General features: G+C 49.1%; 1 protein-coding gene across 1 annotated transcript in view; it reads right to left on the bottom strand.

Moving 5' to 3' along the window:
• DNAH5 (dynein axonemal heavy chain 5) overlaps nt 1-14712 on the bottom strand; it is a 297391-nt gene extending 282679 nt beyond the window's left edge. The window contains exon 1 of the mRNA XM_072807314.1: nt 14616-14712. Coding sequence (XP_072663415.1) covers nt 14616-14627 — 12 coding nt within the window. The 5' untranslated portion in view covers nt 14628-14712. The remainder of the gene's footprint in view (nt 1-14615) is intronic.
• Between the last annotated feature and the right edge of the window lie 312 nt (nt 14713-15024).

Below are 15024 nucleotides of genomic sequence, written 5' to 3'. Positions count from 1 at the left end.
TCACTAAATTTTACCTCTGAAACTAATAATACACTATATGTTACTAATTGAATTAAAATAAGATACATTTAAAAAGAGAGAAAGAAAAAATAAGAGTATCCTGGATCATATAGGTGAGCTCAGTGAAATCACAAGGGCCCTTAGGAATATAAAAAATAGTGAAGGGGATTAAAGGCAAAAGGAGAGAAAATGAGTGGGAAATATCAGAGAGGGAGGCAAACCATGAGAGACTCCTCTAACTCTGGGAAACGAACAAAGGGTGGTGGAAGGGGAGGTGGGTGGGGGGTTGGGGTGACTGGGTGATAGGCACTGAGGGGGGGTACTTGACAGGATGAGCACTGGGTGATGTGCTATATGTTGACAAATTGAACTCCAATAAAAAAAATACAAAAAAGGAAAAAAGCGTCCTTAAAAGTGGACAACAGAGGCAGAAGAGGGAGTCAGAGAAGGAGACGGGACTCAAGAAGAATGGTCAGAGGCTCAGTGTTGCTGCTCAAAGGGCCGGGAACCAAGAACGTGAGCAGCCTCTAGAAGCTGGAAAGGTGGGGTGCCGTCTCCCCTAGTGCCTCTGGAAAGGAATGCAGCCCCAATTTGAGCCCAGTGGAACCCGTATCAGATTTTCAACCTACAGACAGATAATAAATTTGTGTTGTTTTACGCCACCAAGTTTGTGGTTGTTTGTTATAGCAGCCGTAGGACATTTAGTCACCTGTTAAAGCTGTACAGCGTCTACACCTTACACCTAACAGGGAACTGCCCAGAGGAGCCCTGAAGGAGGGGCTGCCTTTCTGTGGGCAGAGTCTGGTGGAATCAGACCAAGCACCAGCCAGTCAGCAACAGGATGCCACGAGAATCCCAGCCCCGCCAGCCCATCACTCCACCCGTCCACAGGGCTCTGGACCAGTGCCCAGTCCACAGTGACTTCATCGATGCTTCCACTACTTCCAGAGTTTTGTGAATGGTCATTTGCGTTTCAGCATCCCTGTACCCCACCTTGCCCCATGCTGCATGAGGTGACTTGAGGATAACTAATAATTCAGCACTTAGTCCCCAGCTATAGAGACACTCCCTTAGCCTGGATCACGGCCACACTGGAATGACCACCACCAGGAGACCCACGGACATCCCCACTGGGGGCAAAAGCTGAACACAGCTTTCAACTTGTCTCCTGGGGGAGGTGGGGCAATGAGGGAATGAATGTTGGAAGGAACACGTATGTCCATTCTGAGCATCCCAGCAGCCCAGGGGTGGAAAATCATGTATGGCTTAATGTATCAGCCCCCCAGAACACAGTCACTACCTCCTGCCTCCAGGAGATTACCAGTAGTCTCCCATCGCCTCCAGCTCACTGAGAGTCACTTCAGGAATGGCCTGGCCCCTCTACCCGAGAGAGTTCGTTGGATCAGAGGAGAATACCAAACAGCTAGAGCGATTTCCTCCCTGGAATTCAGAATCAGAGCTAACACAGAATCTGTCCCTTGGGTGGCTATAAACGTGAGAGCTCACAAACCACGGGTGGGCTTCTTCTGCCTACAGGCAGGTGGGCCAAGGATGCAAACAAAGCCAGTCCTCAGTAAGAAAGGAAAAAGAGTGAAGCGAACACCTGCGTGTGCAGAGAACAGAGTCAGGTCACCTGACAGTCCTGATTCTGGCACCTTCCTCAGGTCCAGCACCATCACCACCCACGTGGTGATTCCCAGACCCGACCCTGGCCCGTTCGCTTTTCCTGCTGCAGTGGATATAGGTTTCTTGCAACCAAAAGAATCCTGCAGAAATCCTACAGGAAGCATTTACAAGAAATCATATTAAAATCCATAACCAATATTTATTCAGCTCCTCAACAGGCTCCTGGGAGCAGAATCTGGAGCAAACACGCTAAGCAGGATGGTGGAGTCCCACATTTTCACACACCAGCTCTCGTCCCCCAGCCTCCCGTGTCCCTGGGGCCCCAGGCCACCTGTTCCGTCCCAACTGTCACTGCTGCATCCCCCTCTAATGGGCACTGAGCACCTGCTCCTGCACACTGCCCCACAACAGCTGCTGTTGGGTGCCCAGGCTACATGCCTCTCACCTCCAGACACCTGGAGCCCGCTCGGCTGCCATGACGCACGACCAGAAGAGCAAGGTGATGCGAGCCAGCGAAGCAAACGTGCACTAGTGGGACAGTGAGGCAGGAGACAAATGCGCCCTGGCTTCCCTGCACTGGACTGTCCTAGGCTCCCCAGGCCTCGTGGCCCACAGTCCCGCCGGCCGGCTCCGGGAAGCCGCCAGCTCAGGAACACAGCCTCACGCGGACTCTCCCTCCTTCCCAACCTCACGCTGCTCCTGCTTCACTCTTGCTCCCCGGCACTGCGCTCTGAGTAAGCGAGGAACACAACCGCATGCCCCGGGCGCCGCTCTTCAGGGACCTCATTGCAAGACGTCCTTGTCTGAAATGAGGTCTATGGCAAACCCAGAAGCTGAATATGGCAGAGATCACAAAACAAATCTGGCTAGTGATCTGGGAAACTGACGACGTGCCAGGACACACAGTAACTGAACAGCAGACACAGTCGATCCCCTACCAGGGCCGTTCTAGGACCAAGTCACCAACCCATTTCTCACACGAGAGGAAAGTAGAGCCCATCACACGTATGAAGCTTAATGCATTCTCTCAAGGTGAGAGAATGTAGCCAGAGGCTTCAGCGGGACTCCTCAAAGGACTCCTGTCGCCTGCGAGAGGACAACGCGGCCACCCAGCAAACCGTCCCCGGGAAACCGAAACCCAGAGGGCCAAGGCCGCCACCCCCTGGGCAGCCAGTAGGTGGCGAGCTTCAGCCGTCGGCGGGCTTCCCGATCCTGGCCAAGACTCACTCCAAGGTTGGCTCCGCTCCTCTGCTTGGTAAGAATCTGCTATTTTGACAAACTGAAATGTACTCGCAATAACCTGAGAACTTACAGAATCTCTAAATTTTAAAAGTTGAAAATTGCTTAAATTAAATCAGAGAATTGTTTTCCTTGTCCATCAGCAATGTGTTTGTTACTACTGCTCTTCGGCTTCCTATTTGTGAAAGAGGCATTTTTTATTAGATGTTTGATGAGGTCTTTGGTTCTGTTTTACCTCAATTGGAGGAGTTTGTGTGTTTGCCATTTAAACAAGGTATTATGAGCTAAAACTTCCCCTAGAATAAATAGCATTTTACAAATGAAGCCGGGGCAGAAATGATGGTCGTCTACTGAGTGGGCCGCTGGAGGAGAGCCAGGCAGGTGGAAAGAGCCAAGAGTGGAGGGGTGCTGTGTGCAGGGCGGGAGAAGCACGGGGGCACTGTGTAACCATATACGTGTGCACACGAGTATATACATACTCACTTCTTTATGACTGTTCTGTCACACATACTTAGAACAAAACCCTTTATAGCTTCACAATAAGAAATTCATACAGTAATTTGCTATAGAGTTGTACAATGGAATTCCAGGCAGCCACTAAAACTAGTGTTCAAGCGCCTGGCTGGCTCAGTTGGTAGAGCAGGTGACTCTTGATCTTGGGGTCATGAGTTCAAGCCCCCTATTGGGTGTAGAGATCACTTTTTTTAAAATCCTTTCAAAGCGGCACCGGGTGGCTCAGTGGTTGAGCATCTGCCTTTGGCTCAGGGCGTGATCTCAGGGTCCTGGGATCGAGTCCCACATTAGGCTCCCCACAGGGAGCCTCCTTCTCCCTCTCTCTGTGTCTCTCATGAATAAATACACAAAATATTTTTAAATAAATAAAACAAAAATCACATTAAAGAAGAATTTTGATGAAGGTGAAACATGTTTATGATTGTCACAAAATGGAAAACAAAAGTATAAGTCAATGTTCATTAAAAAAATTTTCTAAATAAAAATAAATTACAGGGCGCCTGGCTGGCTCAGTCAGTGGAACATGTGACTCTTGATTTCAGGGTAAGGAGTTCAAGCCCCATGTTGGCTGCAGAGATTACTTAAAAATAAAATCTTTTTTAAAAGTAAATGATTCTTAAAATAAATAAATAAAAATGAATTACATGTACATATACATGGGGAGATGACTATTGGTAGTGATTATTTCTAACTGAAAAGTAGGCCTACATATTATTTTTTTTAAGATTTTATTTATTTATTCATAGAGACACACACAGAGAGAGAGAGAGAGAGAGAGGCAGAGACACAGGCAGAGGGAGAAGCAGGCTCCATGCAGGGAGCCCGACGTGGGACTCGATCCACGGTCTCCAGGATCAGCCCTGGGCTGCAGGCGGCGCTAAACCCCCGCGCCACCGGGGATGCCCCATATTATTTTTTATGTCACTTTTATCCATATGTCCTGAGTTTACTTCTGTTGTTTATTATTATTAGTGTTACTCTTTATTGTGCTCTGTTCTAAGCACTCTATAAATATCAACTCAATCCTCACAACATGAGTATGAAGTATTTACTATTACTATCCCCCTTTTTTTTATAGATTAAAACACTGAAGCACAGAGAGGTCAAGTTATCTACTCAAGGTCATACAGCTAATGAACAGTACGGCCAGGATACAGACCCAGGAACTCTGGCTTCAGATTCTTTGTTTTTAACTAATTAAACAAGAGAAAAGTAAATAAAAAGCATCATGAAAATGAAAGGAAGCAAAGAAAGGAAGGAATGAAGAAAAGAAGAGAGGTAGAGAGGGAAGGCAGACAGGAAGAAACTGTGTGCCACAGGGAATAATATGCATTTGTTTAAACAAAGTTTAGGGGTGCCTGGGTGGCTCAGTGGTTGAGCCTCTGCCCCTGGCTCAGGTCAGGATCCCAGAGTCCAGGGATCATGTCCCAAGTCGGGCTTGGAAATGTCTTAAGAGGCTCCCCATCCCACCCCCCCACCCCGTTACTTGGCACCAGCTGCCCCCTCTCAGAGCACAGTAGGTGTCTAGGGGCTGGATTTCCATCTCTACCCTACAAGTCTGGACTGTGTCTTTCTAGAGCATGCCTCAACCTGACTTGCGTGAATGTCATTATTGGGTTTTTTGACGAAAAGAAAACCAAATTATGTTTTAAAAAAAAATGGAAAAGGTGTCATGCCCAGCTGAAAGTATGACAAACCTTAAACAGTAGCCAGCTGGCACTCTAAGTCAATCTTCTTCAAGACCCAGGGCTGAGAGTGAACCAAGTCTGGGTGTCAGCGGCACACACCAGTCCTCCAGCAGAGGGGCTGCTGCACTCGCCCAGAGGGAGGAGGGGACGCAGTGGAGTCCTGACTCCTTCCCTGGGACCCCAGGCTGCGTGGCAGGGGGTTCCAGGGCCAAGGCGGGGAGAGTGCCAGAAAGAAGCCTGCAACAGAGGGCAGCAGGGGTGACAGGGCAGCTCTTCGCCTGTCCAGTGCAGGAGTTCCCTGCTGAGGAAGGTGCAAACACAGGTGGAAACCCATGAGCCCTAAATACAGGAGGAGAAGGACTTCTTTACGTCCTCCATCCCTGAGCACAGACTTCAGGCAAAAATCCCCATCTCCAGCAATTGCACTGTTGGGGATTTACCCCAAAGATACAAATGCAATAAAACGCCGGGACACCTGCACCCCGATGTTTATAGCAGCAATGTCCACAATAGCCAAACTGTGGAAGGAGCCTCGGTGTCCATCGAAAGATGAATGGATAAAGAAGATGTGGTCTATGTATACAATGGAATATTCCTCAGCCATTAGAAACGACAAATACCATTTGCTTCAACGTGGATGGAACTGGAGGGTATTATGCTGAGTGAAGTAAGTCAGTCGGAGAAGGACAAACATTATATGTTCTCATTCATTTGGGGAATATAAATAATAGGAAAGGGAATATAAGGGAAGGGAGAAGAAATGTGTGGGAAATATCAGAAAGGGAGACAGAACGTAAAGACTGCTAACTCTGGGAAACGAACTAGGGGTGGTGGAAGGGGAGGAGGGCGGGGGGTGGGAGTGAATGGGTGACGGGCACTGGGGGTTATTCTGTATGTTAGTAAAGTGAACACCAATAAAAAATAAATTTAAAAAAAAAAATCCCCATCTGCAAAAGTGATGCCTGCATCTTTGTCTCAGAAACATGCCCTGGACGGAATTTTTGTAAAGGAGTTTGGGTGTCATATGAAACAAGCAGGAAGCAAAATCTGTCACTTCACTGCAAGATCCTCCAGTACACAGCTTTAATTTAGGAGGTTTAATTCTAGGAGATGATGACCCAACCCCAAAAAGCAGCGAGGTCATGACACAAACTACACAAAAAGTTCACATGGTCCTCTCAGCTCATCTGCTCACTGCCTTCCAGGAAACAGGTACTTCTAAATAGTCAAGGATTAAACTGTTTTATTAAAAAGAAGAAGAAGGAGGAGGAGGGGGGGGAGGGGGAGGAGGAGGAGGAGGAGGAGGAAGAAGAAGAAGAAGAAGAAGGAGGAGGAGGAGGAGGAGGAGGAGGAGAAGAAAAGATGACAGTATTTTAAAATATATTGTTCATGTCACTGCAAATGGCAGGTCTTGTTAAAAAGAGCTCTCGACTCCTCTGGAGAATGAAGGGTGTGTCTGGTGGGCATCCAGAGACTGGCTGGGTGGTGGCTGCCACTTGAGCTGCAGGCACAGCACAAGAATTGCTGAGCTCCACTGAGCTGCTCTCAAGGACTTGGAATTCTTCAAATCCCGATGCTCTGTACCAAAGATGGCTGGTTATCCTCATCCTCTCCCCCATAGGCATACTAATCCCACGATGGCCCTCAGTCCCCAACCAGATTCCCAGATTATTCACAACACTACACATAGCACATTTAAGAAATTCAGAGAAGGGGGCACCTGGGTGGCTCAGCGGCTGAGCGTCTGCCTTTGGCTCAGATCATGATCTCGGGGTCCTGGGACCAAGCTCCATGTAAGGCCTCCCCTGCTCAGTGGGGAGTCTGCTTCTCCCTCCCCCCTGCTTGTGTTCTCTCTCTCTCTCTCAAATTAATAATTTTTTTTGAGATCTTAAAAGAAAAAAAAGTTCAGAGAACAGCGAGAGAGTGAGAAGGAAGGAAAGCCCATGATGTCTTTTCAGAATTATTGTATCACTGTTTTAACAGATCACTTGCAACCAATCTTTGCTCTTTAGCCTTTAACAGAAATGCATAAAAATCTTAACCTATTTCTTTGCACTTACCAATTTACTAGTGATGTGCTAGGCCCTGTTTCATATCACCTTGGTGCCAGTGGCCCAAAAACTCGACTTTAAAAGTCTATGTTTAAGAAATTCCACTGCAATAATTCATTTTTATATCCAAGGGATTCCCTTGTAATGGAGCAGTACCTCCTTAATGAAAACTGCAAGGCTATTGGTATATACTCTCATCTAATGTGATTTCCCAATACTAAGAGGAGATCAAAAAGGCAAGAGTATATTATTAGCCGTTTTTAAAGCTTTTAATAAGATTTAAAGCATCAGATCACTGGACATGATTTCTCACACAGTCACTAAGACATAATCACAACTCCCAGGGGGAAGACATATTATGAGTCCCCTACGAAACCAACCACCACCACAGGCACCGTTAGGCGGTGACCCAGTTGCTTCTTCAGATGCCTTCATTATCCCAGAAACACCAAAGCTCTTTTTTGAGAAGTAGAAATCTATTTTTGTTATTCATTAACACTCTGGAAGCATATATAAGCCAACAAAGGAGCAACGGGAAGTCACAAACACAGGGTTTGGTTAACATCATCAACGAGCACGCCATGTGCGCCCACCTGCTTCCTTAGAGGTGCTTGTCTACACAGGCTTAGCTTTAAAATGGAGAATCTAAGATTCTAAGAAAGATAAAATTAGGTCCCTAAGTCATTATGAAGTCGATGAACAAATGTAATCATGATGCAGATGCTGCCACATGGTTGAAAACAAGTTAAATACACTGTGGATTACTCTAAATTTTCTCTTTAAGCAGGTAGAGCATATTTTAAAAGGTAAATGAGGGCAGCCCGGGTGGCTCAGCGGTTGGGCACCTGCCTTCAGCCCAGAGCGTGACCCTGGAGTCCCAGGATCGAGTCCTGCGTCAGGCTCCCTATGGGGAGCCTGCTTCTCCCTCTGCCTGTGTCTCTGCCTCTTTCCCTCTGTGTCTCTCATGAATAAATAAATCAAATCTTTAGAAAAAAAAATAAAATTGGGATCCCTGGGTGGCGCAGCGGTTTAGCGCCTGCCTTTGGCCCACGCGCGATCCTGGAGACCCAGGATCGAGTCCCACGTCGGGCTCCCGGTGCATGGAGCCTGCTTCTCCCTCTGCCTGTGTCTCTGCCTCTCTCTCTTTCTCTCTGTGTGACTATCATAAATAAATAAAAATTAAAAAAAAGAAAAAAGAAAAAAAATAAAAGGTAAATGAACTGACTGGGAAGGATTTCTCACTATTAAGTTTTCAAATCTACACAAGCCTGGGAAAAGGGCACTAAATACCTAAGGGTTCTGAGATCAATTTTCTCAGCAAAAAGAAAATCAAATATTTCACCCCCTCTCTTGTTAACTGAAAAGGTAACAGAATGCACATTACATAGAATTTGGTCTCATGAAAAGACCCTTCAGTTAAACATTCTCAATCGTCTAAACTCAGCATCAAGCTACACATAGACCTGTGTTTCCCCTAATAGCCTAAGAGCATAAGTATAGTCCATCCACAGACAAAAGCTTGAAAAGCACGAGTATGGCAATAAAAAGGTCTGCTTCGTGGATAGTTCTGGAATCAGCTTCACTAATTCACTGCCACGAGGCCTGCAATGAGGGACTCAGGAGTCAGCCAGCAGGGAGGCATTGGCCTCTGGAGGTCAAGGTGAGGCTGGCCGGAGCACCCATTCTGGGCCCACCCCAAGACTTCAGCAGGTCCCCAGGAGGCTGAAGGGCCCAGGATCACCTGTGCTCTGAGCTTCTTCCCCCAGGGCGGCAGGGGTGGGGCGGTCATACAGCACCAGCCCATGGTGGCTCCTGCATGCGGCAGCCTCTCCAGGGGTGTGGCAGGGAGCCCCCATCCGTCTCCCAAGGCATCCAAGGCACCCCAGCCTTCGCTCCGGGGCTCCTGAAGCCCCTCCACCCCTCGCCCCCCAGCGCAGCCAGACCCCGGACTTGCATAAGCCACTTTCCTGGGTTGTTCTGGCTTTGCCCTCGGCCCCATTTCCCTCTCTAGTGACTTAGCGGAGTCCGTTTCCCCCCAAAGACAATTTCCAACCTGAAAAGGAATTCCGCTGCCAGAGACCACTCATGATCTACGCCGGCCTTCCTGGCAAAGTACCATCCTCGACTCTGTCCTAGCCGAAAATGCAGGATACGCTGAAGAAATAAGACCTTTTCAATCATGACTACAAGACACTTCCACGGAACAGTCTGTGGTGCCATGGAAAACAGACAAAAGAGGAAAATCCTGCTGTAAGATGACTCCTCACCCATTGCAGATGGAAGAGCCACCTAGCCCAGACTCAGTGTCACCCCATGATCAAAGCCTGCATGACACGGGAGACAAAGCTATCCTACCCGTCAGCAGCATTGCTAACAAAGCCACCGCGGGTCTGCAGGTCTGCCGACAGCCTCCTCCACTTACAAGCCTCCATGTGAAAGAGGCCGTCCCCTGGCGGGAGAGGGATGGCCTCGTCTGAGAGCGCCCCCGGCTCGGCCCCTTTGCTCCAAGACTGCGGCTCCCCTGGTCTGTCCGCCTGCTGGAGCGCTCGTCGCCTGCAGCACTTCTTCTGCCCGCTCGGCTAGCTCACCGCTTCCTCAGCTCACGTGGGAAGCTGCTCGGGTCACATCCACCCTTGGTCTGCAGCAGCGGCCGTCCCCCACCCAGGTGGCAGTGAACCGGGGTGGACGTGGCGACACCGACCACATTCCACGGAGCTCCCAGTCCAACGACTGTCATTAGACTCGGCTCCGAGTGGCCACTGGAGGCCAGTTCCGCCCCCCACTGATGCCCCCGTGCTGTCCCACCAGGGCCACTGCATGCATCCGGTGCTAGCAGGTCTTCACCGTAACTTGTGTAGGGTGCGCGGTGCATGTGGCACGCCGCCTTCCCAGGGAGGTGGTTGTGCTGCAGCATCCATTTTCTCATCTGTTCAGGTGAAGATGATGACAGCACCTACCTCGCCACGCTGTCCCTGGGATTCACTGAGATAATTTGTGCAATTTGAGATAATTTGTGTATGGGGATAATTTTATTAAAATGTGTAATTTTATACATTTAAATATACAGTGACTAATATTTAAATGTGTAAGTATTTATGTATTTATCTTATGTGTGTTCACTATGGAAAATAGTAAGTTTAGCACCATCCACATATGCTCAGGCTACCATAATAAAATACCCCAGGCGGGGAGGCTTAACAGAAATTGATTTTCTCACAGTTACAGAGTCTAAAAGCCCAAGATCAAGCTGTCAGCAGGTCTGGTTCCTTCGGGGGCCTCTCCCCTTAGCTTGTGGACGGCTGCCTCCTCACCATGTCCTCCTGAGGTCTTTCTGTGTCTGTGGGTCTTAATGTGCCCTTCTTACAAGGATACTGATCATATTGAATAAGGGCTCACATATTCGACCTCATTTGACCTTAATTACCTTTTTAAAAAGCTGTGTTTCCAAATACATTCAGAGGTACTGGGGGCTAGGGCTTCAACATAGGAATTTTAGGAGGACGATAAGCCCAGCTCCTAGGAAGCACTTCTGCTGTGATACTTACCCAAACCTGCCTTGCCTGTTACGTTGCTGCCTTTTTACTAAACTGTAAGCACAGAGAACTTACAGCAGGTAAATCAGAAGAACTTACTTTCTTCTCTGTCAGTGATGATCACCAGGGCCCTCCCCAGTCCCTCAGCCACCAATCCAGCATTGCCCCCCGCCTCCTTCCACACTGGCCTCCTCTCCACATTGGCCATGGGGCTCTGGTCTTCGCAGGCCATTTCCTCTGGCTGGAGAGCTCTGTCCTCCTGACCTCTCCCACCTCTCGCTGGCCCCTTTGTGTGCCCTCTCACACTGTCTCCCCCACCAGGCTATCAGCTTCACACACAGGTGAGGACTCTGGTCTGCTTGTTCCCTGACGTTTCCCCAGTTCCCAGCACAGTTCATCCCACCTAATGACCCTCTTTTGGAGAACACTGCCAGAGCCAGTGAGGACTGCTTCCTCTGAGCAAGGCTTTCCCGTGTTCCTTTGTAATGAACCATAACAAGGACATTTCAGGACACCAATGCTTCACACCTTCTATTCTTTACCCCAGACAGGCTAAACAATGTTCAGAAGTGGCCCACACAGTAATCAATCCTCCACGAATAAGATTTTACTTTCCTCAATGTCCAAGCATTTCAAGGAAGCCTACAACCACTTCCATGGGAGTAGACACAGAGGTCTTTGCCCACATCCCCCCAGCCAAGCCCTGTTGGTCCTACCTGGAAGCTGCCTCCAAACAGAAAGACATTCTGACTCTACCTATTACCTCCTTGTAGGCAGAAATGTTGGCCCATGGGAATCCAGTCCTAATTCTATTACTCCATCCAAAGCAGGTACAATGGCAGGTCTTTTTCTAAACCAACTTATTAAAATAGCACAGCCTTTTGGACAGATTCCTTCCAGGAATCTGAGAAGTATCATATGTCCACTTTCCTTTCTCATAGGTTATAATCCACCTCCTGCCTCACAGACGTACCAAGCTCACTGGAAGTTACTAAAAAAGCAGCAGGCAACGGTCACAATTTGCTCATCCCACTTGGTCCTCACAAGAAAAGGGAAAAAATGTCATTGGTTGTGTAGTGAATGTTCAGAAGATTCCAGGCCATCAAACCCCACACGGGAGCTGGCAATGGGGTGGGCCTGTCCCTGAGACAAGAGGACAAATCCAGCCACACACTGTCTTGAACACTAGTCTCCTGGCAAGAGAATAACTCCACAGCCGGGGAAACCAGAAGCACCTCAGGAGGCCATCTACTCTTGAGTTGAAACTACTGGTTTTTATTCATAAAGTAATAAGTAATCAGTTGTTCTAGCCTTTTTTTTTTTTTTTTTTGTCTGTTTGTTAAAAGGCAGGCTACAAAGAGTAAAGCCAAATGCAAACAGCAGAGAGGTATAAATAAATAGCCACAGAGCTCAGTGCCAGGAAAGAGCTTAGCATGACAACAGGAGAAAATGTAACAGGTAAACTTCCACCCAGCATTCCCTATGCAGGGGGAACCAATTCCTCGAAATAGCCATACTCCTAGCAGCCTTTTTCTACCGCTGATGTTAGCGTCACACATGCTCTTACCTGGACGAAAAGCAAGGGACCCCTGCATTCCCCCAGGAGTTGCAGGTTCCTTAGAGGTCACATTTTGCAGATGTAACCATTTGTATGCCTTAGACCTTGCCTCCATGTTACCTTGCCTCCATTTTTCCACAGAAACCGTATTTGCAGCTTCCATGGTGAATTATTATGGCTGCTACAATCCTTTCCACGTCAGCCTGGGCTTAGGGCAACAAGCTGCCTTGAAGAGGATTAAGAAGAGTGTTTAGGACCCAACAGAACTCCACATTTGTTTCATTCTTGCTGCTCTTCACGTGGATCTGGGCATGCTCATTTACCACCTTCCATTTCCAATTTACATAAAATCCAGGCAGCTCACTCAGCTGGTGGGGAGAGCACCAGCTGCAAAGTGGTGTTTACAGGGCAACTGGTGTGTGCACTGAAAACGAATATTTACCAAAGGAATGCTAAGTTTGTCTCAGGAGAAGAAAGTTGTGTAAATGTGTAAAGGGCATTAATTCCCTATAATTTTTTCTAACTACATAATTCATATAAATATCTATAACTTATAATTAACAATATAGATTTTATTAAAATGTGTAATTTTAGGATCCCTGGGTGGCGCAGCGGTTTGGCGCCTGCCTTTGGCCCAGGGCGCGATCCTGGGGACCCGGGATCGAATCCCACGTCGGGCTCCCGGTGCATGGAGCCTACTTCTCCCTCTGCCTGTGTCTCTGCCTCTCTCTCTCTCTGTGACTATCATAAATAAATAAAAATTTAAAAAAAAGAAAATCTCATTTAAAAAAAAATGTGTAATTTTATATATTTAAATATACAGTGATTAATACTTAAATGTGTAAGTATTTATGTATTTATCATATGTGTGTTTGCTATGGAAAATAATGTTATAAGAACATGAGATAAGGTTAATAGCTATATTTTACATCTTGAGAGAATAAAACTTGATAAATTTAAGATTATATAACACGTGTTTTTTTTTTTTTTAAAGATTTTATCTATTTATTCATAGAAACACAGAGAGAATGAGAGGCAGAGACACAGGCAGAGGGAGAAGCAGGCCCCATGCCGGGAGCCCGAGGTGGGACCCGATCCACGATCTCCAGGATCACGCCCTGGGCTGCAGGCGGCGCTAAGCCGCTGTGCCACCGGGGCTGCCCTAACACGGATTTTTTTTTTTAATTAAGACGCAAAAAAAGTCATTGGTTTATCAATATTACATATAGCAATGCTATGTCATTTCGGGGTCTTTTACAGAAAATGGAGGGAAAGTCGCTAAAAAGACTAAAAAGAACTAATGAGAATTTGTCTTAATGAAATACAAAATAGATACATTGGAAATTCCAGATACTTGTGACATATAAATCATATAAAAATAAGAACACTAATATGAGTACCATAACAAGATACTCACAAGAATAAAACCGTAAATTCTGAGTAAGGTAAATATCGACAGAGAGGAGGAAAACGTTAAAGCATTATTCACATAAACTACATACATTGTTCTTAATTAAACAAGTGTATATTTACGTTCATCATGATGCATTTTATTGATGAGAGTGCATGTTTTATGATTAACATAACAGATCCCTCTACTTACAGAGCTACAGACAGTGCAAATGAAAAATGCACAAGAACACAACCTCCCTTGAAGGTAAATGCAAAACCAAGTACCAGGGTTTCCTTCAGTCCACAACACTCATTTGAGGGAGAGGGCGCAGAGCTGGTGTGAAGCAGAAGCTGATTTAAACGCACGTGTGCCTCCAGCCCTTTCTCACCTGCTGTGCACAAGGCAAATACACGTCAAAGGCGCTTTTTTCCGCGCACCTCCCGGGGCGTTCCGCGGGGGGGGGGGGGGGGGGAGGCCTCCCTGCCCCCTCCCCGCCCCCTCGCCGCCCCCTCCCCGCCCCGCAGGGGAACTGAGCTTTCGCTTTCGTCCAAACCCAAGGCCACTGAGAGCCGGTACCGGCCAACAGACTTGACCCAAGGCCGCCTCCGCGCCCCGGCCGTGTGCCGGCCCGGGCTGGGTCCGAGGCTCGCCGGGGACGGGGGGCTGCTCCGGCGCTCCGCGGGCCCGCGGGCGGCCTCCGCACAGCCACAGGCGGGGGGGGGGGGCGTGAGCAGGTCGCGGCCCGGCGTCGGGCCGCTGCGGGGACCGCGCTCCTGCAGCCGTGCGCGCCCCGCGGGGCACCGCCACGTCGCCCGCGAGGAAAGCTGCAGACCGAAGGCCCGACACTGCAGCCCCACGAGCCCCCGAAGGCGCTTCCGGAGCCGGAGCGCGAGCCCGAGCCCGAGCCCGAGCCCGAGCCCGAGGCCGCCGCCCCAGCACCGCGCGCACCGGGCGGGCGCAGCACGGAGCTCCGGGGCCCGGGGGCGGCGGCCGTGGGGCCGGGGCGCAGCCTACCCGCGGTTCCATGGCGCCGCGCTCCTGCTCCGCCGCGGGAGACGGGCCCCGCCGGCCGCGCCGCGCCGCTCCCGGCTCCTGGAGGCGTGCGCTCCCGCCGCGGTCTGCGGCTCCGGCCGTTGCCATGGCGACCAGGCACGCTCCGCCGGGCCCCGCCCCGCCCCGCCCCGCCCCGCCCCCCGGAGGCGCCGACCCGCGGAGCCGCAGCCGAGTCCGGGCCCGCGAGCGCCCCTCGCTGTTGCCCCGCAGCTCTCTTAGGGCTCAGCCCCGCGTCCCTCCTGGCGTCAGCCGCGCCCGCTTGTTTGGAACTTGTTTAAATGTCGAAATCTGCTTCTGGCTTCAGGAGAAGAATCCTCAGAATGGAGTTTAGACCGTTTGAACCTTAATGCTCACATCTTGCCGGAGTCTC

Source organism: Canis lupus, chromosome 31, assembly GCF_048164855.1.
Source record: "Canis lupus baileyi chromosome 31, mCanLup2.hap1, whole genome shotgun sequence".
Classification (NCBI taxonomy): Eukaryota; Metazoa; Chordata; class Mammalia; order Carnivora; family Canidae; genus Canis; species Canis lupus.
The sequence above is the reverse complement of the archived record's forward strand: the minus strand, read 5'-3'. Positions and strand labels throughout refer to the sequence as shown.